Source organism: Sceloporus undulatus, chromosome 4 (assembly GCF_019175285.1).
Source record: "Sceloporus undulatus isolate JIND9_A2432 ecotype Alabama chromosome 4, SceUnd_v1.1, whole genome shotgun sequence".
Lineage (NCBI taxonomy): Eukaryota > Metazoa > Chordata > Lepidosauria > Squamata > Phrynosomatidae > Sceloporus > Sceloporus undulatus.
Genome location: NC_056525.1, coordinates 216697124 through 216723414, shown reverse-complemented (window position 1 = coordinate 216723414; position 26291 = coordinate 216697124). Strand labels below are relative to the sequence as shown.

The window sequence follows — 26291 nt, the reverse complement described above, 5'->3', positions numbered from 1 at the left end:
CTATCCCACTTAAACTGACTGCCTTCTCCTCCTTGATCCCGTTTTCCTACCCTGGGCTTTGGATGCAGAACAGTCTCTACCCACTGAAACCCACTGCCTTCTCCTCCTTGATCCCGTTTTCCAACCCTGGGCTTTGGATGCAGAACAGTCTCTACCCACTGAAACCCACTGCCTTCTCCTCCTTGATCCGATTTGGCAAACACACACACACTACCGACAGACAGACAGACAGACACACACACACGATTATATATGAATACTCACACACACACATGCATATATATATAAATGCATACACACACAAACATATAGGTATATATACACATATATATTTGTGTGTGTGTTTGCACACATGTATATATATATGCATATGAGTGTGTGTGTGTGTGTGTGTGTGTGTAAGGTAATTATAAAGTAACAACTTTTTTAATTTATGAAAAAAAACCCTCATCTGTAGTTCCAAACCCACTTTAGAAATAATACAGTTTGAGACCCCTTAACTTGCCCTGGCTCAGTACTAAGGAATTATGGGAACTGTTGTGTTTGTGAGACATTTATCCTCCTCTGCCAGAGAGTGCTGGTGCCATAATAAACTACCATTCCCAGGATTCCCTAGCACTGAGTTATGGCAGTTAATATGGGGAGACGCAGAAGAGGACGTTTGCGCGATTAAGCGCCTTCATTGGTCCATTTGGAAAAAACCCGCCAAAAATACATCGATTCACCAATGGTCAATGAAATGGAAACGATGCCAAAAGATAAATCGCTTCCAAATATTCCGGATTAACCTTACGTCATTCTGACGTACTATTGATTGACAGCTCCAAATAAGGTATGGAGGAGAAGAATCGATTTATTTAAACACCGATTTCATGCCAAGTAGGAACGCTTGCAGGTAAAAACTTCGATTTAAAAAACCAGATAGGAACGAAGAATAAAAGCGATTCGGAACGCGGGATAAGACCAGGGTTATTTTGAATCGGTTTTATTAAAAACGTTGTATTTTAAATCGTTTCAAATCTTAAGTGAGAACACCCTCTAAGAGACTCGCCATTCCCACCTTTGTGGTGAATTGACTAGACGGGAGTAATCAGATCTGGGTTTATTATTTGCAGTAGATTGCAAAGGATTACTGATGCCCAGCTGCCTAGCAATAATAGCCATTTTTAAAAAAATGAACACACAAACCCACACACACGGCTCACTACATTGAGGGTAACCAGACATCCTTCTTTTCCAGAACTTGTCCTATATTTCCACCTTCTGTCCAGAAGGAATTGCAAAATGTTCTACATTTTGAGAATGCCTAAAGAGCATGAGTTTATATTTATATGAGCGTTTTTAGCTTTTACTTATAGTGTCCTACATTTTATGGTGCCTTCTCCTTTGTGGTTATGACATCTGGTCACCCTGACCACACTGGGCTGCTGAAAAAGAATGTTTGTTTTTTTAATCATGTTGTGAGTCATAGGAAATTGTCGCATTGTATTTAACGTGACTTATCCCCAATGGGATACAGTTGCATTTAATTTAAAAGTGAATGTTATCGCATGCAGCCATGGCTGGGCAAGTGCAATCTGTATGCAGCATGGATCCCAGCCACGCTTATCCAGCGGCTTTTCAAAAACAGCAAATTTCCGCTTCTGAAAAGCCACTGGATAAGCATGGCTGGGATCCACGCTGCATATGGGTTGCACTCGCCTTCTGCGGCTGTATACGGTAACACCCAGTTTTAAAATTAAATGCAACTGTATCCCATTGGGGATAAATCGCTTTAAATACAATCTGATAATCTATTGACAAAAAAGCAAAATATTGAAATGAAATAAGAGAAGAGAAGAGAAGGGAAGGGAAGGGAAGAGAAGAGAAGAGAAGAGAAGAGAAGAGAAGAGAAGAGAAGAGAAGAGAAGGCAGGCAGGCAGGCAGAAGTAGATTTGTGTGTGAAAGAATGTATGAGTTTGGTTCTGGTGTGCCTTCATGTTGTCAGTTTGATGGTAACCCCATGAATTTCATACAAGTCTCCAGTTTCTAAAGTAAGCACATCAACTGGCCAACAGGTTTTGATTCCTCAGCCAGCTGTAGAAATTCACTGGGTGACCCTGGGCAAATCACACTCTCTCAACATCAGAGGACGTCAATGTCAAAATTCCCTCTGAACAAATGTTGCCAAGAAACCCCCATGATAATATTATTTCAGGGTTGCCATAACTGTATGTGGCTTGAGGAAAGAAAGCAACAAGAAATGCAAATGGAACTTTTTCAGTGCTAGGAAGTGTTATTATAGGAATTATATGCGCTATTCTTTTTCATGCACAGTGAGTTGAGAGAGGCTGCCCAGAGTTCTACAATTTTCTGTTGTTTTGCATTTCCATATATTGCTGGATTTTTGGGTGCGTGGGACTTTGATTTATAAAAACATGCCCTGCAATTATTTTCAGCTATGTTATTCCCCATAGAAACTTTAGCTAGGTCTGTGATTAAACAGTGCTTCTTGTTATTGTTGTTATTGTGTGCCTTCAAGTCATTTCTGAGTTATGGTGACCCCAAGGCAAACCTGTCATGGGGTTTTATTAGCAAAGTTTCTTCAGAGAGAGTTTGCCATTGGTATCCTCTGAGGGTGAGAGTGTGTGACTTGCCCTAGGTCACCTAGTGGGTGAGTTGGAAGTCGAACCCTGTCTCCAGAGTCCTAGTCCAACACTCAAACCACGCTGCCTTCCCTAATCTGCTACCTTCCAGACAGGTTGGACCATAGCTCCCCTCATTCCCAGCCACTCAGCAACTCTCATGGGGATGGTGTGTGTTGTACTCCAGTCCAGCACAAGATTGGGAAACTACTGTCTTTGAAACCGATTCTCTAAGCCCCTAATCCGTCTCCTTGGCAGGTGACTAGGGGTCATATAGTCCTGTAATTTGTGGCTGGGGATCTGCCCAGGAGCTATAGCTAAGAGTGAGCTCTCTCCTTCCTGGGCCAGGAAGGGGGAATGGGTGGGTAGAAGCCAGCATTTCAATTCTTAGAAAGCCTTATCTGAGGCAACAATTGTGCACTCTTTCAAACAGTTAGAAAGTGCTGTTTTCCATGTGAGCAAACATGAGTAAACCTTAGTCAACAGTGACACAGCAGTAAAAAAAAAGCCAATTTAGTTCTGGTCTGCATTAACAGACCACCTGGTGTATTGTGTCTAGTTTTGGGCTTCACAATTCAAAAAGGATATCGATAAGCTGGAACGTGTCCAGAGAAGGGTGGTCAAGATGATCAAAGATCTGAAAATCAAGCCTTGTACAACTTAAGGAGTTTTATACGGTTAGTTTCCAAGAACAGAAGACTGAGAGCTAATATGTTGTTTTTGTTGTGTGCCTTCAAGTCGTTTCTGATTCATGGTGACCCTTAGGGAAACCTATCATGGGGTTTTCTTAGCATGTTTTTCAGAGGGAGTTTGCCATTGCTATCCTCTGAGGCTAAGAGAGTATGACCTGCCCAAGGTCACATGATTGAGCCACTTGGTGAACTTGAGAAAGTCACACTCTTGCCTTAGCCAGGATTTGAACCCTGGTCTCCAGAGTCCTAGTCCAATACTCAAACCACTACACCATGCTGGTTCTTGCTAACATGATAGCTATCTTTAAATATCTGAAAGGTTGCCATGTAGCAGATGGTGCCAGCCTGTTTTCTGTTGCCCCACAGACTACAACAGGACCAATGGATTCAAATTACAAGAAATTCACATTGCAAGGTTAAATGCTGGTACTGCAGCCACTCACAGTCACAAGGTTGTGAGTTCAATCCCAGGCAGGTCTCCAGGGTCCACTCAGCCCTCCATCCTTTTATAGATTGGTAAAATGAGTACCCAGCTTGTTGGGGGCAACTGACTTACACACTGTAAATCACTTAGGGAGTGCTAGTTCACCAATAAGCGGTACAGAAATGTTCTTGCTATTGCTATTGACATTCTACCTAAACATTACGAAGAACCTTTTTCAAAAAACTGTTTGCCAGTGGAATAGATTGCCTGGGAGCGGGGTGGACTCTCCATCTTTGGGTGTCTTTAAACAGAGGATGGATATCATTCAGGAGTGCTTTAGTTGTGTATTCCTGCATGGCAGAAGGGTAGACTAAATGGCCCTTGTGGCCTGGTTTAACTAACATTTTCTGATTCTATGAGCAGATAGCCGGTGTAATCAGCCTCAGTGCTGCCACGTTGGAAAAATAAAGCAGCCTGACACCACTTTTACTGCCACGTCTCAATTCTATGGCATCCTGGAATTTGTAGTTTGATAGGGCATGAGGATGCTGTGGCAGGGAAAGCCAAACATCTCACAGAACTACAAATCCCAGAATTCCATTGCATTGAATCATTTTGCAATGTGACATGGAGAAAGCCCGGTGATGAAGCAGCTGGAAACGTTCACACACCCCCTTTGCGCTGAAGGGGAAGGAGAAGCCAACCAGGTATCACATCTCCCCCAGGGTGTCACCCAGTGTTGTCCGCACCCCTCTCAATGATGCCATTGTCTCAGGGTAGTATTTTCATTCTTGCTCAAGGACAAAAGCTAAGCCTTAGCAAGAAGACAAGTTTATTTGAAATTCCAAAGGAACACACGGTGTGTGGTGGGAACAGAGCATGGAAAGTTAAGTGATCTATCACATTTCTTCAGTTCAGCCTGTCTTTTTAGGAGAGCTGCCAATTTTTGTACACCGGTTTGTTCTGACTAGCATCAGCACTGGCTCTGGGCCATCACTAGTTCTTTAAGACAGAAGATAAAAAGACCAGCGATGCCAAGAGATAAACCCGGTGCCCTTCCAGTTGCAAAACATGTATCCCACTATGAACTTTCTTATAGAAGATTTTCAAATTGTACTTGATGGACAGATTCACTAATCTCACAAAGGCAGTGCTTACTCACACTTGATTTTTTTCAAACAGATTCAAGAGAAAGTCATTTTCTTCCCAAAGTCAATATCACATGACGGAAAATGAGTGAATTATTAACAAAGAGGTATAACCTGGACACTGGCCCTAAACCTGCAAGTCAAGGTCACAATCCAGTCAAGTCTAGGCCCTTCAAAAGCCCAGTGATTTCAAATGGCAAGCTCAATTTAGTTATTTATAAACCACCCTTTGTGGAAAGATTAAGGGAGTGAACAATAAATGTGACCAAAGCCCAGCCACACTACCACAAAAATGAAACTAGAAACCGTAAAATACAACGATGAAACAATATTAAAATGGAATAGAATCACAGTGGGATAGAATGACTATATTAAAATGACCAAGTAAACCAGAAGGTTTTGACTTGGCACTGAAATATCTGAAAGATTAGTGCCAGTTAGCCATATCTCTATAGCGGGGGGGGGGGGGGTGTCACACTGCCTGCATATGATACTTTTGTGAGTCATGCCTCCCTACTGCACCCCTACTCCCCCATTTTAAAAAAATTCCCTCAGGTGCTGGATAGGTGACAGGGCAATTTTGACATTATTTTTGTCTTCTTGGAGCCTTTTTGAGTCCAGGAAAGACTATCTGTAGACCAGGAACTAAACTGGAAGCTGTGAGGTGCTGAGGGGGCCTCTTGGCATCCTCAAAATGGCCACAGGGGCTGTGTGTCATCCATGTACTACTTTTTTCCACTCCTGTATTGGAAGAGTATTTCCCAAATAAAGTACCATAAAAGAGGTTGCGTTCCCTAGTTGTCACATCACATGTAGTTTCCCTGCAGATCTTAAGACATGGGTAGGTTAGAAAGAGACATTCCTTTAGATGTCCAAGCTCTGTGTGTGTGTGTTTTCATGTAACTTGTCAACTTATGGTGACCCCATGAATTTCATAAGGTTTTCTTAGGCAAGGAAATACAGTGGGCCCTTAATATCTACTAAGGTTTGATTCCAGGATTCCCCATGGATAATAAAATCCATGGATGTTCAAGACCCATTAAATACAGTGACATAGTAAAATGGTGTCCCCTATATAATATAGCAGAATCAAGCTTTGCATTTTGGAATTTATATCTTTTTGAAATATTTTCAAGCTGTGGATGGCTGAATCCATGAATAAAGAATCTGTGGATATGGAGGCTCAACTGTATAGCCCACACACATGGTATTCGTTGGTAGTCTCCCATCCAAGTATTAACTGGGCTGACCCTGCTTAGCTTCCAAGATCAGATAGGATCTGTTGCCTTTAGAGTATTCAGGCCCTCCACTCCACCAAACCTTATGGACCTTTAAAGGGTAAGAACCAGCACCTTATCTTGTATCCAAAAATAAATCAATGAAGGGAGGAAATCATGTTCAAATAAAGAAAGTAAAACCTGAGCAGGGCTGTTGACAGCTCATAGAGGTCTCTTTTGTTCAAAGGGTCACCATAAGTTGAAGCTGATTTGAAAACAAATAACAGCAACAAGAGAAACACGTGGTTGTCTGTCAGAATTATTCACTATTGGCTATGCTGGCTAAAGCTGCTGTGTGATGCAGTCCAACGTCATCTGGAAGGATGCACAATTCCTACCCCGATTTGAATAATACTCACTGACAGACATGTGTTTCCCTTGTTACTATTATTTGGCTTGCAATTCAGTCCATGGGCATTTTTTTCTCCTGCTTCTCACTGGATGGAGAGGGGGAGCACAAGGTCCTTTATTACACAGTAAGATTTCTGGAACATTAAATCTTTATAAAAATGGCCAAGTCTCTAGAACCAACAGGAAGCAAAGAAATGAAAGAGAATTGATGATTGGCCAATTGTCTACAGTATTCTGAGATCTGTATCACATAGCACGAGTTGCCTTTCATCACAAAACACACTTTTTCCTTGGCATTTCTGTATCTTTGCTCTCTTATAATTACAAAAATGCAATTATAACAGTAAAACACAATGATATAATAGTATTAAAAAGCAGTTCATGTGTACATAGATCACAAGAATATTGTTTGCCTTTGTTATTTTAGGAATATTGTTGCTACCTATGGCTGTACTACCTCACATGATATGGTAAGAATGTGTCCTCTGGCACCAGTACTGGAGGCAAATGCAGTAAAACCTGGAGTAAATCCAAGAGGCAAACAAACATATGCTTGTGGCAGTCAGGATATACTGCCAATTGAATTCCACACTGCTGAAAAACAGTTTCAGGTTGCACAGATTCAGTGCTATGGCCCCTACAACAATGGTCAGGTTACTCAGTCCTCCAGATTTAGGTTTTGTAGTTCTACAATACCTAGATCACAAAACCTACCATATTCTGAAATGAAAACATATGAACAAGGTGAAACTATTTTAAATTCAGTTTTAATATTAATTAATCATATCCTTACAAGATCACAGTACAAGGTCAAGATATCTGAACAATGAAGAAAGACTAAAAGGTCTTCAGTCTCCTTGTCAAGTAGCCACTTCCTTTCATCAAATAGCCATCTGTATGTTATTCTCTAAAGTAGCTTTGCTAAGATATAATCTGTATAAATGATTTTCAAGGATCAAATACTGTATGCTATTCCAGGACATTTGTTTTCCTATAAACCTCAAGCACTGATTTTCAACTCATGCTAATGAGCATTTCTCTCCATTGCAAACAGACTGAAGCAGCCAATAGACCAACACTGATGACAAAGCCATCATCACTTCTGAAGTCATACGAACACAGTGCTCTTCTGCCACATCATTCTTCCCTTCGTGGTCTTCTTCCTCTATTTCCATTGCAGTAGTAAATCTACCATTTGACTATCTCTTACTATTGAAGACCCTTCGTCCACTTGTCCACATCAACTACAGCTGCACCTGTAATGCTCAAACAATGAAACAACTAACTCCATGAAGAATTGAAAATATCTATCCTAAATATCAATGTTGGAGGGTTAATTTTTCTTTCATTCATAGGAGTGGATAAAACAGGCCTGGAAAGCAAGCCAGGAGGTTCTAGAAATAACAGAAGGGGAATATCTGGGGAATAGTGTATTATGATGTGTTACAATGAAAATGTTGATAACGCAACTAAAGAAGATGTGATAATGAATTCTCAATGAACCACATATAAATTTGTAAACTAGTGTATATACTCATGTATAAGTCTATAAATTTTAGTCAAAAAATTGACCCCAAAAACCTGAGTCGATTTATTCACAGGTCAGTGTAAGTACTGTACTTTTATTTAAAAAAAGCAACCACCCCTTGGTGAAAGTCAAGGGTATAATCTGTCCTGGGAGCACTGATCCCCCTTTACTCTCTCATCCATCCAGCCTTTAATGTAAACACAAACAGTTATGCTTACTGGAATTCTGTAAGTTCTATGGCATTGTTTTCCTTTGCTTATCCTTTAGATCTTTGGTTACATGCTCCAAAATTTTACCCTCGACTTATCCACGGGTCATATAAAAATCCATTATTATGGCCCCAAAACCGGCTCTCGACTTATACATGAGGTTGACTTATAGTACCTATATTATTATACAGTACCTATTTTGAAGAGCAAGCCTATGGTTGATTTAAATAATGTTTCAGCAAAGCAGCAGTTGTTGTAAATGAATCATCTGACTCCATGATCAATTGACAAATAATGAGCAATCCACTTCTTCTTTCCTCTTCGTTTTCTTCTATATGCTTCTTATTTTCCACTCTATGTCACTTTTTAAAAAGTATATTTAATATTTTGTCAGAAGCCCAAGACTATAAGTATGGGGCTCAACAGACTGCCCAAAAATGGTGGACCGGAGGCTGCTATTTTAACTCTGGAGGGACACCGCAGCAGCCAAACCATGCAGCGTCCCTCCAGAGTAAAAAGAACCTGCAAAAAGCAGGTTCTTTCTAAGGTGCCCAACACACATCACAAGTGCGCCACTGGCACACTGGTGATGTAAGCAATGCACAGCAACGTCTGTATGCTGTGTGTCACTTATGTCAAGATGGCGGCCCCATACGGAGGGGAGGCTGCCATTAGGCCACCACTGTAACATGTTAAGCCACCGCTGTGCACTCCATAACCCTAGTATCAGTGGTGGCATGCCACTTTTGGCCCATCTGTCTCGAGCCTATGTTTCATTATTAGCCACCTCAAAAATGTAGGCAATGTTCTGTGGCCACAAATAATCTGAAAGATCTGGGCAGTTAAAAATGTCATATCTGAAGTTAAGAGGATGTAGCTCTAGTGGGATAAAAATATGATACGAGATGTCCACATCTTTTTTTTTTCTGAGTACTTTGGTTAAGAAAGCATTTTACTTAATAAACCCTGTTAAAATCAAATTGAATTTAAGTATTCTCAAAGGCTGCAAAGCTATTGGGAGTAAGTACAATTGAACAAAATGGGGTTTACTTCTAAGTAGACAAGCCTAGGATTGCACTGTTAGGCATGTAAACCCAACCATTTCAGTAGGATGCAAACATGTCTCACTCTTTTTGTGTGATATGATGTGGGATTAGCAATCCATCATATTTAACAGAAGCATTAGCATCTGCAAAGAATGTTTCTCTGCATCTCTAGAGTTTAATTGGTGTGCTTATGTTTTTGGAGTTTCAGAAGCTGCTCTAATGCAACTTTAATGGAGACGCATGAGCCGCTCCTCTGGTTTTTAAATACAAGTCTCAAGCATGTACATCAGCAGCCTAAGAAAGACTGCCAAATTGTAGGGGGTTTTGCCAACTCATGAAGTCTTAATTTCCTTGGCTATCTGAGAAACCAACAAGCCAAGAACAAGATTTAGAGCTACCTTAGGTAACAGATGGGGTTTGTCCACCATCCACAGCTTGCTAGCTTTGTCTCAAAAGCACTAATTCCTGACATTCTTCTTTTCAGTTACACTATATAACCAGAGATAAAGGAAAGGAGCCAGTGAATGCTACATCATTTGAAAAAAAATTGTCAACATCATGGGAACTGGAGGATTATGGTTTTTTTCTACCTGGTTTTTGTGGCCAACGTCTTGGGGGGGGAAGATGGTTTTGATATAAGCAGAAGAAAACTTGGAATGCACAGGTTCATCATAAAATTTCTCTGTCCTCAGCCAGAACATCTGCTCAGATGGCTTTAAAGTTTGGAACAGCTTGCCCAGTGGATTGCCTGCATGATATGAAGGTTTCCATGCCACTACAGACACTATAAGCAGTAGCTAATGGTCATATGGAAACACTTCATGATCTGAAAGCAAATGCTTAAGCGGTCTCCTGAAGTTAAGCACAGTTAAATCTAGTTTGAGCGTCAATGTGGGACCGCATAAGACCATTGATGTGTTGAGAAAGGAAACAGGATGTTCATAAATTAAATTGGCTTGTCCCTGCCTGCCACAATATATGTTCAACTTTATTAATACTTGCCCATGTAAGAAGTGTTCAATTACTGTTGTCCAAGAATTAGGCTTACAAATTAACTGGGAAATGATTAGAGCTCAATTCAATTTTACTACCATTTGAAAGAAGAAAGTCAAATCTGAGCTGTCAAAGGCATAGACCTTCGAGCAAATTAAGTCCAAACCCACACTAGACACAAAGATGTTGAAATTATGGCTGTCATACTTTGGACATATCAGGAGACAATGTGACTTATTTAAAAGACGATAATGTTTGGTAAAGTGGCAGGCAGCAAGAAAAGAGGAAGACTGAATTACAGGTGTATTGATTCAATCAAGGAAGCCACAGCCCCAAGTATGAAAGACCTGAAAAGGGCAGTTGTGAACATGAGATCTTGGGGTCTCCTAGACTGCTGCCCCACTGAAGAACTAAAACAGATTGACCCATGGCGATTCTGCTAATGAGACATCCCCAAGACCCCCTGTCCTCCACTGCTCTGCCTAACTCATGAAAACCCATACTCATGATCTCTTTAATAGAGTCCAGCCATCTAGCATTCAGCCTTTTTCTCTTTCTACTGTACTTCTCTCCACCTATCTAAGCATTATTGCTTTTTCCAATGATCCATGCCTTTTCATGATGTGTCCAAAGTACAACAGCCTAGTTTTGTCATCTTGGTTTCCAGAGAGATATCTGGCCTGATCTGCTTCAGGACCCATTTGTTGGTCTTTTTGGCTGCCCACAGAATTGTCAGTACTCTTCAGCACCACATCTCAAATGAATTGATTTTCTTCCTATCTTCTTTCTTAACTGTCCAGCTCTCACATCCATACATAGTAATAGGGAATGCAATGGCTTATATGATTCTATCTTTTGTGCTCAGTTGTATATCTTTGCATTTTAGGATCTTTTCTAGTTATTTCATAGCTGCAATTCCCACTCTTAATCTTCTTCTGATTTCCTGACTGCAATCTCCTTTCTGATCAATGTTTGATCGCAGGGATTAGAATTTTTTTTACTATTTCTATTTCCTCATTGTCTAGTTCAAATAGGTTCTCACTTCCCCCTTTCTATGCAACTGTTAAAAGTACAGGTAAGGTAACCCTCTACTGTTTTCAGTCTGAAAAGCCTACAGTGACAGGACAGCATCCTCCACCTTACCAGTGTGTGGACACAAACTTAGTATATTTAGGATAAATTGACAGAAAACAATACTCTCTCCTTCAACAAAAGGAAATGGTCATGTCACTAAGCATCTGCTGCCTGAAATGACTACTAGTGACATACATGGGGGGAATGGTATGAAAATTATTGTTGCACCAAACAGTTATAACAGTGTATCAGGAAAACAATAGCAAAGCTGATTTTGATGTATATTACTAATGGAAACCTGGAAAAGTTGGCTTCACCCCTTGGCAAATGGCAGCTAAAGGTCTTTCAGTGACAGCAACTATAATGAAAAATGGAAGGATATTTCTTTTTTTTTTTTTCTCCACCACTGGAGGTTAATGATTTTCTACAACTGCTGTATCCTAACGCTCTACACTATGCATCTGATAGCAATCTGCAGGATAGCCACCAATATCCAGGTATTCCAAAGAGAATTTGGAAGTAAAACACATTTGGGGCTACTAATAATATAATAACATCCGGAAAAATCACTTTTACGAAGCAATGTAACAACTGGAAATATTTTTACTCTTTTAATGTAATGAGAAATGTTTACTTCTTTCTTCAGAAAAGTCATTTTGGGAGTATCATTTGGTACAAATTCAAAAAGTAAAATAAAGTAAAATGTTAGTATTTAGAAAAGATCCTAAAATGCAAATCCCACAAACAAATCACCAGGAAGAGATAACATACCAATAGAACTGCTACAATCCATTGAGAGCGAGTCAAGCTTAGTTTTAACTCTGCCACCAAATATGGAAAACAAAGAAGTGGCCAACAGACTAGAAGGTAGATAGATAGATAGATAGATAGATAGATAGATAGATAGATAGATAGACAGACCCAACTTTTTCCAAGTAAGCATCCTCTGAAGATGCCAGCCACAGATGCTGGCGAAACGTCAGGAAGAAACTCTTCTAGAACATGGCCACATAGCCTGAAAACCCCACAAAAAAACTAAGGATAGATAGATGATAGATAGATAGATAGATAGATAGATAGATAGATAGATAGATAGATATTCCTATCAACAAAAAAGGAGACACAAAAGAGTGTCATAATTACAGAACTATTGCACTAATTTTCGATGCAAGCACAATCATGCTCAAAATTCTGGCCCCTTTCTCCCCGGTATCGTTCCCACAGCCGTTTGGTTGCTGCAGTAACGATGTGCACGCCCAAAAGAAGCTCCGTTTCGGAGCTCCTTCCCACACCGCAGCCAGGCCGCCGTAAGCAGCCTGGGGTGGTGCGGAGATGTCATTTGGACATGGCATGTCAGTGACATCATCATGGCGGCCCCCGTGTGGAAGGGAGGCCGCCATGATTATGCTGCCGCCATGTACTAGGGTTGTGGGGCATGCAGTCACTCCACCCCCATGCAACCCTAGTACATGGCCGGTCCAAAGCGCCAGTCTGGACCACACCAGTGATACCTTTATTGGACAACCAAAATGCACAATATACTACCCCTGCATGTTTTCTGGATTGTGACAAGTATATTGTGCATTTCAGATGGCCAATAAAGGTATCCCTGTTAGGTGAATTTTTTATTGAATTTACTAAATGGCCAACACAGTTACCCCTGTGTGATTTCTGGACTGCAGGTTAGGTATATTAATACTAATGAAGGTAAGGTATACTTTTTCACTTGTATTATTTTCAATATGTTGTAATCCACCTTGAGTCCCATTGTAGGGGAAAAGGCAGCAAGATGTACATGAAAAATACTATAATAGTTATTATCATTATCATTCTTATTATTTCCTTTGCTGTATCCATATGTGTTGTAATTCTTAACATTAAGTCTAGGTAACCCTCATGTATATAAGTGTCATATAGTGTATAAGAAGAAGGTAAATGAGATGGATGAAAAACTGTTTTAGCAAAAAAGCTTCTTAATAAGAACAGTAACAATCTAACCTAAATGTGCCATGGGACTGTATTCCCATGAGAACTGTACCATCTCAGAGATTCAGATCAGAACCTAGTGAAGCTCTAATGAAGATGGATAACGGCTAATAAACCAATTCAGGTCAGCTGTCAAGGAATGATTCATCCATGCCAGTTATGAAACCCCCCGCAAGATTCTGGTAAATTCTGCATTCAGATTAGAGTGTTTCTTCTCTAGACTGAACCATCTATATGGACCACCACATGATTACTTTAATAATATGGTTGTCTGAGATGATCATACAGTAAGTACACAGACCTTTTTGGGCAAACAAGGTATCATTTACATTGGCAAAACAACAAATCCCATTCTGATATTTATAAGCTGTTTTGGAAGCCTTAGGAGGAGGGGCAAGGGCTGAAGAACACATGCTTTAAATAGTGATATAAATACAGTGGGGCCTCCACATTCACTCGGGTTAGGGATGCAGGACCCCTGTGAAAGTGGAAAACCCACAATTTAAAAAACCTATTTTTTTTAACCTGAGAGAACACCTCTCCTGGAATCTCTAGATCCTCCAGTGCAGCTCTATAGTCAATGTCTGAAGAATGGTGATCTCCTATATAGTAGCACTAGATAATCTACAAATGCCTATTTTAATTCTGTTTCAATGTATCACTTTTGTATGTTATTATTTGTACTTTTTTAATGTTGTAAACTACTCTGAGTCAGGGTGGGATAATTAATAATAATAATAATAATAATAATAATAATAATATTCTAGGAATCTCCAGGCCTTCCAGCATGACTCGATGGTCAATCTCCAGCAGAGTCATGCTGGAGGACCTAAATATTCCTAAAGACAACATATTAATCAAATCCACAAATAATCAAATCTGCAAAAGTCCAAGCTGCAAATGTAGAGGGCTGACTGTACATTTAGTAGGTAGCATCATGAGCTATTTGGGCATCAGACTGCTTTGGTGTATGAGAGGATTGTGGAGGGTAACCTGTAACATGTGGAAAAGAGATTTAAATGAGAGGGAACCAGGGACTGAAAGGAGGAGTTTAGGAACCAGGTGGAAGGAAATGGAAATGAAGGGGCAGTGGTGGAGATGATGAGCAGATTTTGTCAGTTAAGATCATAGAATCCCAAAACTGTGAAACTGGAAGAAGCCCCAAGAGTGATTTAGTCCAACCCCCCACCGCTGCTGCCCAATTCAAAAAAAAGTACAGGAATCTTGAACTAAAGGATTCCAGACATATGGTCATCCAACGGGGCTTTAACGTTGGTGTTTTCTGGTGGATTCTTTTTTTTAGGAGGAAGCCCACAGTCCTGTTCCAGTAATTTTCTAAGACTTTTCAGTATGGACACTGACGGAACCACGGCAGTCACCTGCAACACTTGTGGGATGTTTGTCTTCTTGCCTACAGAAGTGGAGAACTTCACATACCCCAAGTGCAAGTTGGTAGCCCTCTTGGAGGAGAAAGTGCAGCAGCTGGAGTCCAGAGTAGCTACACTTCAGCATATTAGGGAGCAGGAGGATTTCCTGGACACAACAGAACTAACAGTCCTGGACAAGTACCACGCAGAGGAAGTTGCTGGGGTGGAGGAGGTCACTTCACATACACAGGAGGCAGGCAGCTGGAGGAATGTCACACAGAGAAATAGGCCAAGAAGGGATTGTTCGGGGAGCTTGCAGCTAGAGAATCAATTCAAAGCTCTTTCCCTTATCAAGGAGGATGAAGAAGAGCAGCATGGACACACTTCAGGGACAGAGCAGGCAAGCCTGAGAGTCCCACCCAAGGGAACAGTCTCTGCTATCCTTTTGGTCCACGTGGGAACCAATGATACTGCAAGACACAGCCTTCAGAACATCAAAAGGGATTACGAGGCGCTTGGTAGGAAGCTGAAAGGAATGGATGCACAGGTTGTCATCTCGTCTCTTCTGCCAGTCGAAGGGCACGGTCCAGGAAGGGAGAGGAAAATAGCGGATGTGAACAACTGGCTTCACAGATGGTGCCGCCGAGAACGATTTGGATTCTTCGATCATGGACTGCGGTTCGATGAGGAGGGACTTCTTGCAACAGACGGGTTGCATCTCACGCCAGTTGGAAGAAATGTTTTTGCCAACAGTCTCAAGAACTTGATCAGGAGGGCTTTAAACTGAATTCCGTGAGGAAGGGAGACAATATTAAGGAAGGCGAAAGGGCTGGAGAAAATTGTCAAACTGACATAGAGGAAACAAGAAAAAAAGTGCAAGGACCCAACAGTGAGAGGCAAAAAAAACTTGCACAAGCAGCAAATAAAAGGGACCCATGGTCTGTGACGTCTCTACACTAATGCACAGAGCATGGGAAATAAGCAAGATGAACTCAAACTCCTAGTACAACAAAGCAAATATGATATAATAGGCATCAGTGACACCTGGTGGGATGAGTCTCATGATTGGAATGTGGAAATAGAAGGGTATAACCTTTTTAAGAGAAATAGGCCAAACAGGAAAAGAGGAGGAATAGCAGTATATGTCAGAGATATTTACACCAGTGAAGAGATCCAGGACATCAATACTGACAGCCAGGTGGAGAGCATCTGGATAAAAATTAAAGGGGAGAGAAACAACAAGGACGTCACGGTGGGAGTCTACTACAGACCCCCAAGTCAGACTGAGGAATTGGATGATATCTCTCTAGAACAGATGACCACACACTCAGAAAGGAGAGATGAAGTAGTGATGGGCGACTTCAACTATCCTGATATTTGCTGGAAGTCAAACTCAGCCAAATCCTCAAGGTCTAGCAAATTTCTGACTTGCCTGGAAGACAATTTCATTGTCCAAAAGGTGGAAGAGACAACAAGGGGGTCAGCTATTTTAGATCTGATCCTAACCAACAAGGTTAATGGGGTGCAAGTGGTGGGATCATTAGGTAGAAGTGACCACGTTCTCCTAGAATTTGTTATACAATGGAAAGGAGAATCCAGACATAGTCAGACACGCATTCTAGACTTTAGGAGAGCGGATTTCAGTAAACGTGGGCCCATTACAAATGAACCCAAAAGTGCACGCTCCGCGCATGCTAGGATTTCCAGATGCCCCCAACCCTGGAGCGCGCACAAAATGGCAACGGCCGTTCCACATGGCTGCCGCCATTACAACGTCACAACCGCAACGCCTCTATACGGGGCAGGGCGGACGTGACGTCGTCACGACGCGCCAGGGCGCATAGTGCGCCCCTTCCCCAGCTGCAAAAGGAGCTCCGAAACGGAGCTCCTTTTGCCATTTGCGTTGCTGGGCACAGCCTTCAGACGGCTGTGCCCAGCAACGCAGAGGAGAAAGGGGCCAAGCGGCCCCTTTCTCCTCCTCCCCACTGCCGCAGGGTGTCCTTGGGGCTTGAAGCCCCAAGGACACCCCTTTCCAGGCTACGGGAAAGGGGCCTTTTGCCGCTTCCCCACAGCCTGGAAACCGGCAGATCGTTGCCTCAGCGGCTGCCGCTCTGGCCACTAAGACCCCGATCCAGATGGCAAAGGGGCGGGTGCAGGCCGCCGCTTTTCGGCGGTCTGTAACCCGCCTTAGAGAAGTATTGAGGGTGATCCCGTGGTCAGAAATACTAAAAGGGAAGGGAGTTCAGGACGGATGGGAGTTTCTCAAAAGGGAGATACTGAAGGCACAATTTCAAACAGTTTCAGTGAGAAAGAAAAACGGGAGGTGTCTCAAGAAACCAGGATGGATGACTAAGGAACTTTCAACTGAGCTGACTTTTAAACGGAACACGTATAAGAAATGGAAAAGGGGGGAAATCACCAAAGAGGAATTCAAAGAAATAGCAAGCACATGTAGGGATAAAGTCAGAAAAACTAAAGCGCAAAATGAACTCAGGCTTGCTAGAGAGGTTAAGAACAATAAAAAGGGCTTTTTTGGATATGTCCGCAGCAAAAGGAAGAAGAAGGAAATGGTAGGGCCACTGTGTGGAGAAGATGGCAAAATGCTAATAGAAGACAGAGAAAAGGCAGAATTACTCAACAACTTCTTTGCCTCAGTCTTCTCAGAAAAGGAAATAGGTGCTCAACGTGAGGGTAATGGAGCTGAGGACAGATTAGGGGAATTTCAATACAGAATAAGTAAACAGATAGTAGAAGAATAAATTGTTAATCTAAATGAATTTAAGTCTCCAGGACCAGATGAACTACATCCAAGGGTATTAAAAGAACTGACAAATGTAATATCGGAGCCATTGGCAATAATCTTTAAAAACTCCTGGAAAACAGGAGAAATCCCAGCAGACTGGAGGAGGGCAAACGTTGTCCCCATCTTCAAAAAGGGGAAAAAAGAGGATCCCAACAATTATCGTCCCGTTAGTCTGACATCAGTATTAGGAAAGATTCTGGAGCAGATCATTAAACATAGAGTCTGTGAACATCTAGAAGGCAATGCCATAATCACAAAAAGTCAACATGGGTTTCAGAGAAACAAGTCATGCCAGACAAATCTAATCTCTTTCTTTGATAAAATTACCAGCTTGGTAGATGAAGGGAATGCTGTGGATATAGTATATCTTGATTTCAGTAAGGCCTTTGACAAAGTTTCCCATGACATTCTTGCAAACAAGCTTGTAAAAGGTGGGCTAGACAAGGGAGTTTATCGCACACATGTTTGTAAACGTTCTGAGGTCTCAATGGTAACGGAACGGAACGGATTTTATAGCATAGCCTCGTTACTGAGACGTTTGCAATGGGTTCCCGTTCCGTTCTGTTCGCGTAAAATGTTCCCGACGATTCTTTTCCGTCCTCCCTCACCAGTAAACGTTATGAGAACGGAAATTCCTCTGTGTGCGATATCCTAGGTGTTCCAATTGCATCCCCGTCCAATCCCTACAGTTATGACAGGCCATCATGATATCTGGACAACCACCACAATGTGATAGCCACCCTCTCTTCTACAGAGATTGGCTTCCTCATATGAACGCACAGGGAACGAGAATGCCCCAAGCTCCCTTTGAAAACCGCACGCAATTTTCTTTGCAAACTGTGAATGCGCAAAGACAGGGGATGGTCGGGGCGTCATCGGGATGGGACCTGGCTGTGCGGTGATATCCGTTCACAGTAAGGTCCAAAAACGACAACAGGTCGTTTTCTCCGTTAGCGGTGTGCGATAGCGATCATTCTTTTCGCGTTCACATAACACTAAGAAAACTTAATGCGATAGCATTCGTCATCAGCCCGTTTCCTGATCTGTCTGCCTTGTCAACAGGAACAGAACAGGGAAACCCGCACTCAGTCAGCCGATTTACAAAGCCAGGAGCTTCCCAGTTTTGAAAAGAGGCCAGCTGAGCTCAGATTCTAGCCAGAAGTTACCCAGCCTGCACCCAGCCAGTGGAAACAACAGCAAAATGCATGCAATAAAATCCAGATGTATCCCAAATTCGAATTGAAAATGGCAGCGGTAAGTCACAGTTTTTAGCTGTTCACTAATCTCTAGTTTCTCATTTTTTAAAAAAAAATTAATACATTCTGAAACAAAACATGACAACAAGTTTCTCATTGACATTTTGACATTACATGAGTAAAAAAATATTCCATTCCAGGGCAGAATGAACAATTGTTTTTATGGTTCCAATTTTCGTGCTTAGTTGCATTATCTTTGCTGTTTAGGATCTCTTCTAGTTCTTTGATAACTGCCCTCCCCATTCTTAGTCTTCTTCTGATTTCTTGGCTGCAGTCCCTGTTCTGATCAATATATAATCCAAGGTATAGGGAATTCTTTATTTTAATTTCCTCATTGTCTAGGTTGAATTTGTGTAGCTCCTCTGTGGTCATTATTTTTGATTTCTTGATGTCCAGCGGTAATCCAGCCTTTGCACTTTCCTCTTTGACCTTCCTTAGTAGCGTATATACTCAACTATAGGTCAACCTCATGTATAAGTCAAGGGCAATTTTTGAGGCCAAAAGTATGGATTTTGATAGGACCCATGGATAAGTCCAGGGTAAAATTTAGGGTCATATAGCAAAGGATCTAAAGGATGAAGTAAAAGAAAACCATGCCAAAGTTTTTACAAAATTCCAGCAGATATATCTTTGTGTGCTTACACTAAAGATTGGATGGAAGCAGGGGTGGGTGGGTTGGTGCTTCTAGGACAGATTATACTCTTGCCTTTCGTTGGGGATTGTTTCTTTTTTAAGATAAAAGTTAAGATATAGTACTTACATTGACCTGTGGATAGGTCAACTCAGTGGGTTTTTTGGTAATTTTTTTAACCTAAATTTCTAGACTTATACATGAGTATATACAGTAGTTACTCTAGGTCTGTGATTTTTTCTGCTAGTAATATGAAGTCGTTTGCATATCTTAGATTGTTGATATTCCTTCCTCCTATTTTCACTCCTCCTTCGGTATCCAAGCCTGCTCTTCATATAGTATTTTCTCCACATAAATTGACAGGGTAAAAGGATACAGCCTTGTCTGACCCCTTTGCCAACTGGGAACCATTCTGTTTTTCCATGTTCTTGTCTAACAGTAGCCTCTTGTCCTAAGTACAGATTCCTCATCAGGAGTATCAGATGTGGTGGGATTCCCATTTTCTCTAAGGAAATAACTACCATATATACTCGACTACAGGTTGACTTCATGCATAGGTTGAGGGCAAGTTTGGGGGGGATTATGGATTTTGATATGACCCTTGGATAAGTCAAGGATAAAACTTAGGGGCATTTAACAAAGGATCTAAATGATGAAGTAAAGAAAAACATCACCAAAGAACCTACAAAATTCTGGCAGACATAACCATTTTGGCTCACACTAAATGCTGGATGGAAGAGAGAGCAAATGGAGGTCAGTGCTTTCAGGACAGATTGCACTCTTCACCAAGCAATGGTACCCTGTTTAATAAGACTTAAAATACAGTGGACCCTTGTTATATGCTGGGGTTTGGTTCCAAGATCCCCCGTGAATAATGAAATCCATGGATACTCAAGTCCCATTAAATATAATGACATAGCAAAATGGTGTCCCTTATAAAAAAAAATGGAAAATCAAGGTTTGATTTTTGAAATTTATACTTTTTTTGAACATTTTCAAACCATGGATGCTTGAATGCATGTATAAAATATCCGTGTATAAGAAGGGCTGACTGTATAGTATTTACATTGACCCATGAATAAGTCAACCTAGGTTTTTGGGGTCAATTTTCTGACTAAAATTTCTAGAATTATACATGAGTATATACAGTATATGTATATATAATCACCTAAAGGAAGAACTATTTGTATATATAATCGCCTAAGGGGAGACAGTTACGTTCCTCTTCTCTTTTTCTTTCTTTCTTTCCTTTATTTTCTTTTTGTAATTTCTGTAATTTTAATGTTTTTAAAAACTTTTTATTATTTTTTTTAAAAAAGCGATAGAGAAGAACTTCAGATGTTCCAGCTACCTATCCACATGTATAATTTTGCTCTGACTGAACATCATCGTGAATCCTTTGTACCAGGTACCTTTGGCTTGTTTCTACTGGAAGATGATCCTTTCAGGGGTGCCATGAACAAGACTAATGGTCAACCAAGATGTTGATTGAAGTGTGTATTGCCTAGGATTAAGAAGTTTTCCATCACACAATAAAATTTCCTCAGACATATGTGCCTCAGTAATCAGACTTTCAAATTAGGTCTGTGTTTCACTTCCAATGACAAAACAAAGCATGCTAAATGCAAGATACACACAGGCACAAATTCACATGCTATGACAAACAGATGTCTTTCCAACACTAGGAACAGCTATATTATTTAAGTTGATCATCAGTTCTCTGGAAACCTGTGCTATTAGCCTAATTTGTGTTAACTGAATTAAAATGGCGTGTTTCCCTTGGCCTGCGACAATCAGTATATACCTATCTGATGGCCACACCACTACCTAATCAACTTGCTCATAGAAGCACACCTTAACTGATGTCTCAAAAGCCCTGTTAATGATCTCAATCTCCATGTTTGGTTAGCAGATTCAGCCAATACAAAACCGGACATCCTTAAGTATCCTCTTTTCTTTTAAATACCTCTCTTCCTTGAGGCAGCTACTCATTATCTCAGTAGGTAACATTTGCATTTTTTCATTCTAACCTATGTCTTTTTTACCTCCCAAACCCATCCTGGACTTGACCCCTGACCATTTAAGACAGGAGTAGGAATTGTGCAGCTTTTTGGCAGTGGTTAGCTTCAGCTCTTGCCCTACTCTACCCACGTCTTTCAGATGAAAATGTATTCTAGGAGGCCTGTTTTGGCTGGCAAATGCTATTTTCAGGGAGCACCCCAAAACAGAAAAAGATCATCAAAAAGTGACCAGATGTGACTTCTGGTTGCCAATAATGTCACTTCCAGTTGCTACTGATGCCAACATTGTAGTCCGCAGAAGATTGGAAGGGTGCTCAAAATGGCACGTGCCCACCCCTAATTTATGCCTTTGAAAGTCTTTCTTACAACATTTCATTCATCCTATTTGTTCCAACAGTGCACTCACTCCATGCCTCTGTGCTGACAATGAAACTAGGCAATGTTCCATAAAGTCTTACTAGTGTGTTCCATTCCACTCCAGAACAAGCGAAAGAAAGTGAAGGAACTGTCAACCCCTTCACTAAACACTTATTGAGCCATTGTTCCATCCATTGTGCAAGATGCCCACCAGCTCAGGAAAACTTGTGTATTGGGACATGAGCTGCTGTCCTCAGTCTCAAAGGTTTAGGTACCAATAATACCTGAGATATTTAAACCTGTAACTAGAAAAATAAATAAATAAATATAAGAACCACTGCTGGGGCAATATGAAGGGGGGCGGGGAACTGGAGAGACGTACTATCAAGTGTTGCCTGCTTCTTAACTCAATATTTTGTTTGGCTTCTAAAATCCCATTATTAGTGGCATTTTAATTACAATTGTCTATGAGTGTACCAGTGAAACAAGATCCTTTACAGTACTACACTATTAAGGTCTTTAAAGTTAAATCATGCCAATGCAGATGTTCCTAATTACTCCAAAAGCACAAATACTTACACAAACCGGTTGGTTCCAGCTGCACAATAATTCAATTAAAGGAGCACTTATAATTGTCAATGCATGAATGAAAACTAAGTCTAGCTGTTAGTTATCTGTACCAAAAAAATCTGCAAAAGAGCACTGTCACAAAATGTTTGTTTCCCAATGAAATGTGTGTTTCTCTGTTAATCCATTTTCTCAAGGCACATAGCTGCAGGGATTTCCTCAAATGCCGCAAAACCATGGTAAAATTTTTCATTTGCCTGGAAACTGTTTAAACAGTTTTGTTCAGCTCACCTTACTGTAGTGGCAAAACTGGTTTGGGATGCCACCCCTGGCTTACAGGATAGCTTTCAAATACAACATTGCATAGATAAATAAACAGTGAAGATGTGGATCCTAGCTGAAAGACCACAACATTAGTTAGAGGTTATAATTTGTACCAAGGAACTTCTTGCATGCACTAAGAGCTTTGTGGGAGTCTCTTTCATGCACCAGGCATTTTGAGACTAGAGCTGCATCTGCAGAAATAATGCAATTTGACACCACTTTAACTGTCATGGCTCAATGCTATGGGATTCTGGGATTTGTAGTTTTGTGAAATATTTGTGCTCTACCAGAGAGCTCTGATGCCACAACAAACTACAAATTCCAGAATTCCATAGAATTGAGCCATGGCAATTAAAGTGCTGTCAAACTGCATTATTTATGCAAGTCAGTTGCAGCCTAGGTAATTCCTGATGTCACAGAAGTGACAGGTTACAACACTGAGGGTCATGTTAACATTTGGTTTGCTCTGAGCCATTTCTTTCACATGTGAATGTCAAACAGAAAAGGAGAAAGGTGTTATTTTAAAGGAGAAGACTTTAGCAGAGCAACAATTTTCATTTAACAAAACAATAATGAGAGTATATAGACTCACTGAAATCAACATGAGAAGCACCTAACAAATCCCATTCATTTCAGTAGGTTTATTGAAGTTGGGATTACTATCAGATTTAGACCTTAGCATTTATATACCATTTTATAACATTCAAAAATAAGCAATCATCACTACATCAGCCCTGTAAGGTAGGTCAAGTCAAATGTCATCATGTGCACAGTATAGGACAAACATAAAACAAATAGGTGAACACAACAAGATTTACATTTATGCAAACATACACAGGACTCTATTCTAAATTTTGTTTCACAAGATGAATTTTGTGAGAACGGTAGTAAAACTCTGCACTGCTATCTTTACAAAAGAGAGGAATAAAAAAAATGCAAGATCCTGTCATATATAAAATTTAAGATTGTATTATATGCCGAGGCAGCCAAACTTGCATCTATTGTAGTGTCTGATTCCACTGTAAAATTGTGCCACTTTTCTCCACACTCTAATTTAATCAAGAAAACAAATCTTCCTCCCCCACCCAGCAAGATTAAAGCTGAAATTATCTGCATATTTCCCTGAAAGTAAGCCCCACTAAACCCCATAGGGTTTACTTCCCAATAAATATGCAAAGGACATAATGTGGTCCAGCATTTACAAAGAGGGAAATGCCAATCTCCATCAATACTTATAGCAAAGAAGCCAGGAGGGAGGAAGAAGCGAGAACAGATTATGCAATATAAACCATCAAAGTCAATTTCCAGCACAGTACCTTGCGTCACCTGTTGAACAGCCAGCATCATCCCAGAAACTGTATCAGGAAGCAGGTCTGCTCTCCAGTTGTAATTTGGTGCCCACTCCAAGACAGGCAGTCTTCTTACACACCACAGCTTGACATCTTCGTAGCGAAGGGTATGGATCTTTCTCCAGATGGCATTTTTCTTTTTTCTCTTTGTCCCTGTCATGTTTTATTCCTTCTCTTCCCCTTTCTTTTCTATTGCTCTTTCTTCTGCAGGAGACGAGAAGATGAAAAGAAAAGAGGGGGGGGGATACCTCTGCAGAATTGCTCCAAATGGATGTGAACTTCAACTTCTTTTATCAGGCTATACTTTTGGATCTATATGACAGGCACAGCTGTCTTTCTTGCCTTTCTTTCCTTTGCTAGAGGCTTCCTAAGGATGTTTGCTGTTGACCATCACAATAGCTAAAGGCTCTTCATTGGCAGCCTCCTATTCTTCTACTCTAGTCAGACATGTGGTCCTAAGCTTTATGTGACAGTTTATGATTCTTTTAGCAGTCATTCCTCTCCTTATATTCAGTGTAGTGCTTGTACTTTTGGCCTGGATCCAGCATTAAAATGAGGTAGTGCTGGGCGTATGTTCGAGATGGGATGGGCTATGCTAATAAAATCAGGAAGTACCCAGCTAGACCATAGTCTCCTAGCCAACTATTTTTCTAAATGGGGAGAGAGAGAATGAGAGAGCATGTGTGTTTCTGTCCTTTTTGTGTGTGTGGAAAGGAAAACAGCATAGAATCCATCTCTCCCTAACCAGAGCAAGGGCTCAACAGTCTATTGCAAAGTGCTCTGAATTCCTGATGCTAGGAAACAGGCTCTGCGAAATTTGGCTGGATCTGATTTCTGTGGATCCCCTCCCTCTTTCCCCTGTAATGTGAAACTTTAATTAAAGTATTCTTTCTCGAAGCATGAGTTTGACAATTAGGTTTGCCAGCTCTTGGCACTGTGAGTGCCAGCTAAAAAAGAAACAGGCAGGTATTTTCAGGTAAGCTGGCATAGGAGTGCATAAAGCAAAGTGGCCAGGGAAAGACACCCACCATCCTGTTACTTAAAGAAGGGATCATAATGCAGAAGACAGGCTGGTAGAGAAAAAACATTGTAACAGTCCCTGCCTTTTGCATACACAATTGTAGCACTATGATTCCACTTTAAATGCCATGGTTTTGTCCCATAGAATCATGAGATTTGCAGTTTAGGGACAAGTGTCTACAATTATCTTCCACAGAGCTCTAATGCTTCACCAAGCTGCAGACTTCAAGATTCTATAGGATGTTGGAAAAGTTGCTGCTAAAGTGGAATCATAGTGCTATAATTGTACAGTGTTAAAGAGCCCAGAGGGCTAAATAAGATTGAATTGCTGGAAAGCTGTAGAGTGTAACTACATTGTTGTTGTTCTGTGCATTCAAGTCATTTCTGACTATGGTGACCCTAAGGCAAACCTATCATAGGGTTTTCTTGGCAGAATTTGTTCAGAGGGGGCTTGCCTATGCTTTCTCTGAGGCTGAGAGATTGTGACTTGCCCAAGGTCACCCAGTTGGCTGAGCAGAAATTCATAGGAGCAGGAATTCAGATCCTTGTCACTCAGTGTCCCATTCCATCATTCAAACCACTACACCATGCTGGCTCAACTCTAACCATATAGAGTGAGGTCTTGGTTGCTGGGGTGTGAGTATTAAAGAAAAAAATGACAGCAGAGGTTTGAGGAAATTTAACAAAACTTTACTTAACAGAAGTCTAAAAAAAAAACTGAAGCAAACAGAACAATATGAATAGCACAGTACAACATCCTGATTCAGCAGCATGCATACATTACCATGAGGACAGCATGGAGAACAGGATTCAATAAATGCTCCCAAGACCCAGTAGATCCACAAGACAATTATACCTTTCTAATTAGTTAATACAATCACCTGGTTTACTTGGCTTATTACCATGGTCTACACCTGCCTGCTCACTAGATTCTCATCCAGTCACAACTTATTACCTGGACATTGGTATCCACTGGGGTTTGGTTCAAGGACTTGGTTACCAAAATCCATAGATGCTCAAGCCCCATTAAACACAATGGCATAGTAAAATGGTGTCCCTTATATAAAATGGCAAAATCAAGGTTTGCTTTTTTGGAATTTATATATTTTCTGAATATTTTCAAGCCATGAATGGTTGAATTGATGGATAAAAAATCCATGGATATGGAGGGCTGACTGTACCAGTCATCATTGGAAGCAGTTTTATACTAGGATGATTCTTTGTTCAGCTAATCCAGCATTGTC

General features: G+C 40.9%; 1 protein-coding gene across 2 annotated transcripts in view; it reads right to left on the bottom strand.

Annotated features, from left to right (window-relative positions):
* The window catches only part of SLC26A7 (solute carrier family 26 member 7), a 156202-nt gene that overhangs the window by 106081 nt on the left and 23830 nt on the right, over window positions 1-26291 (bottom strand). For both annotated transcript variants that reach the window (XM_042466074.1, XM_042466075.1), the window contains exon 2: window positions 23995-24231. In XM_042466074.1, coding sequence (XP_042322008.1) covers window positions 23995-24187 — 193 coding nt within the window. In that variant the 5' untranslated portion in view covers window positions 24188-24231. The remainder of the gene's footprint in view (window positions 1-23994; window positions 24232-26291) is intronic.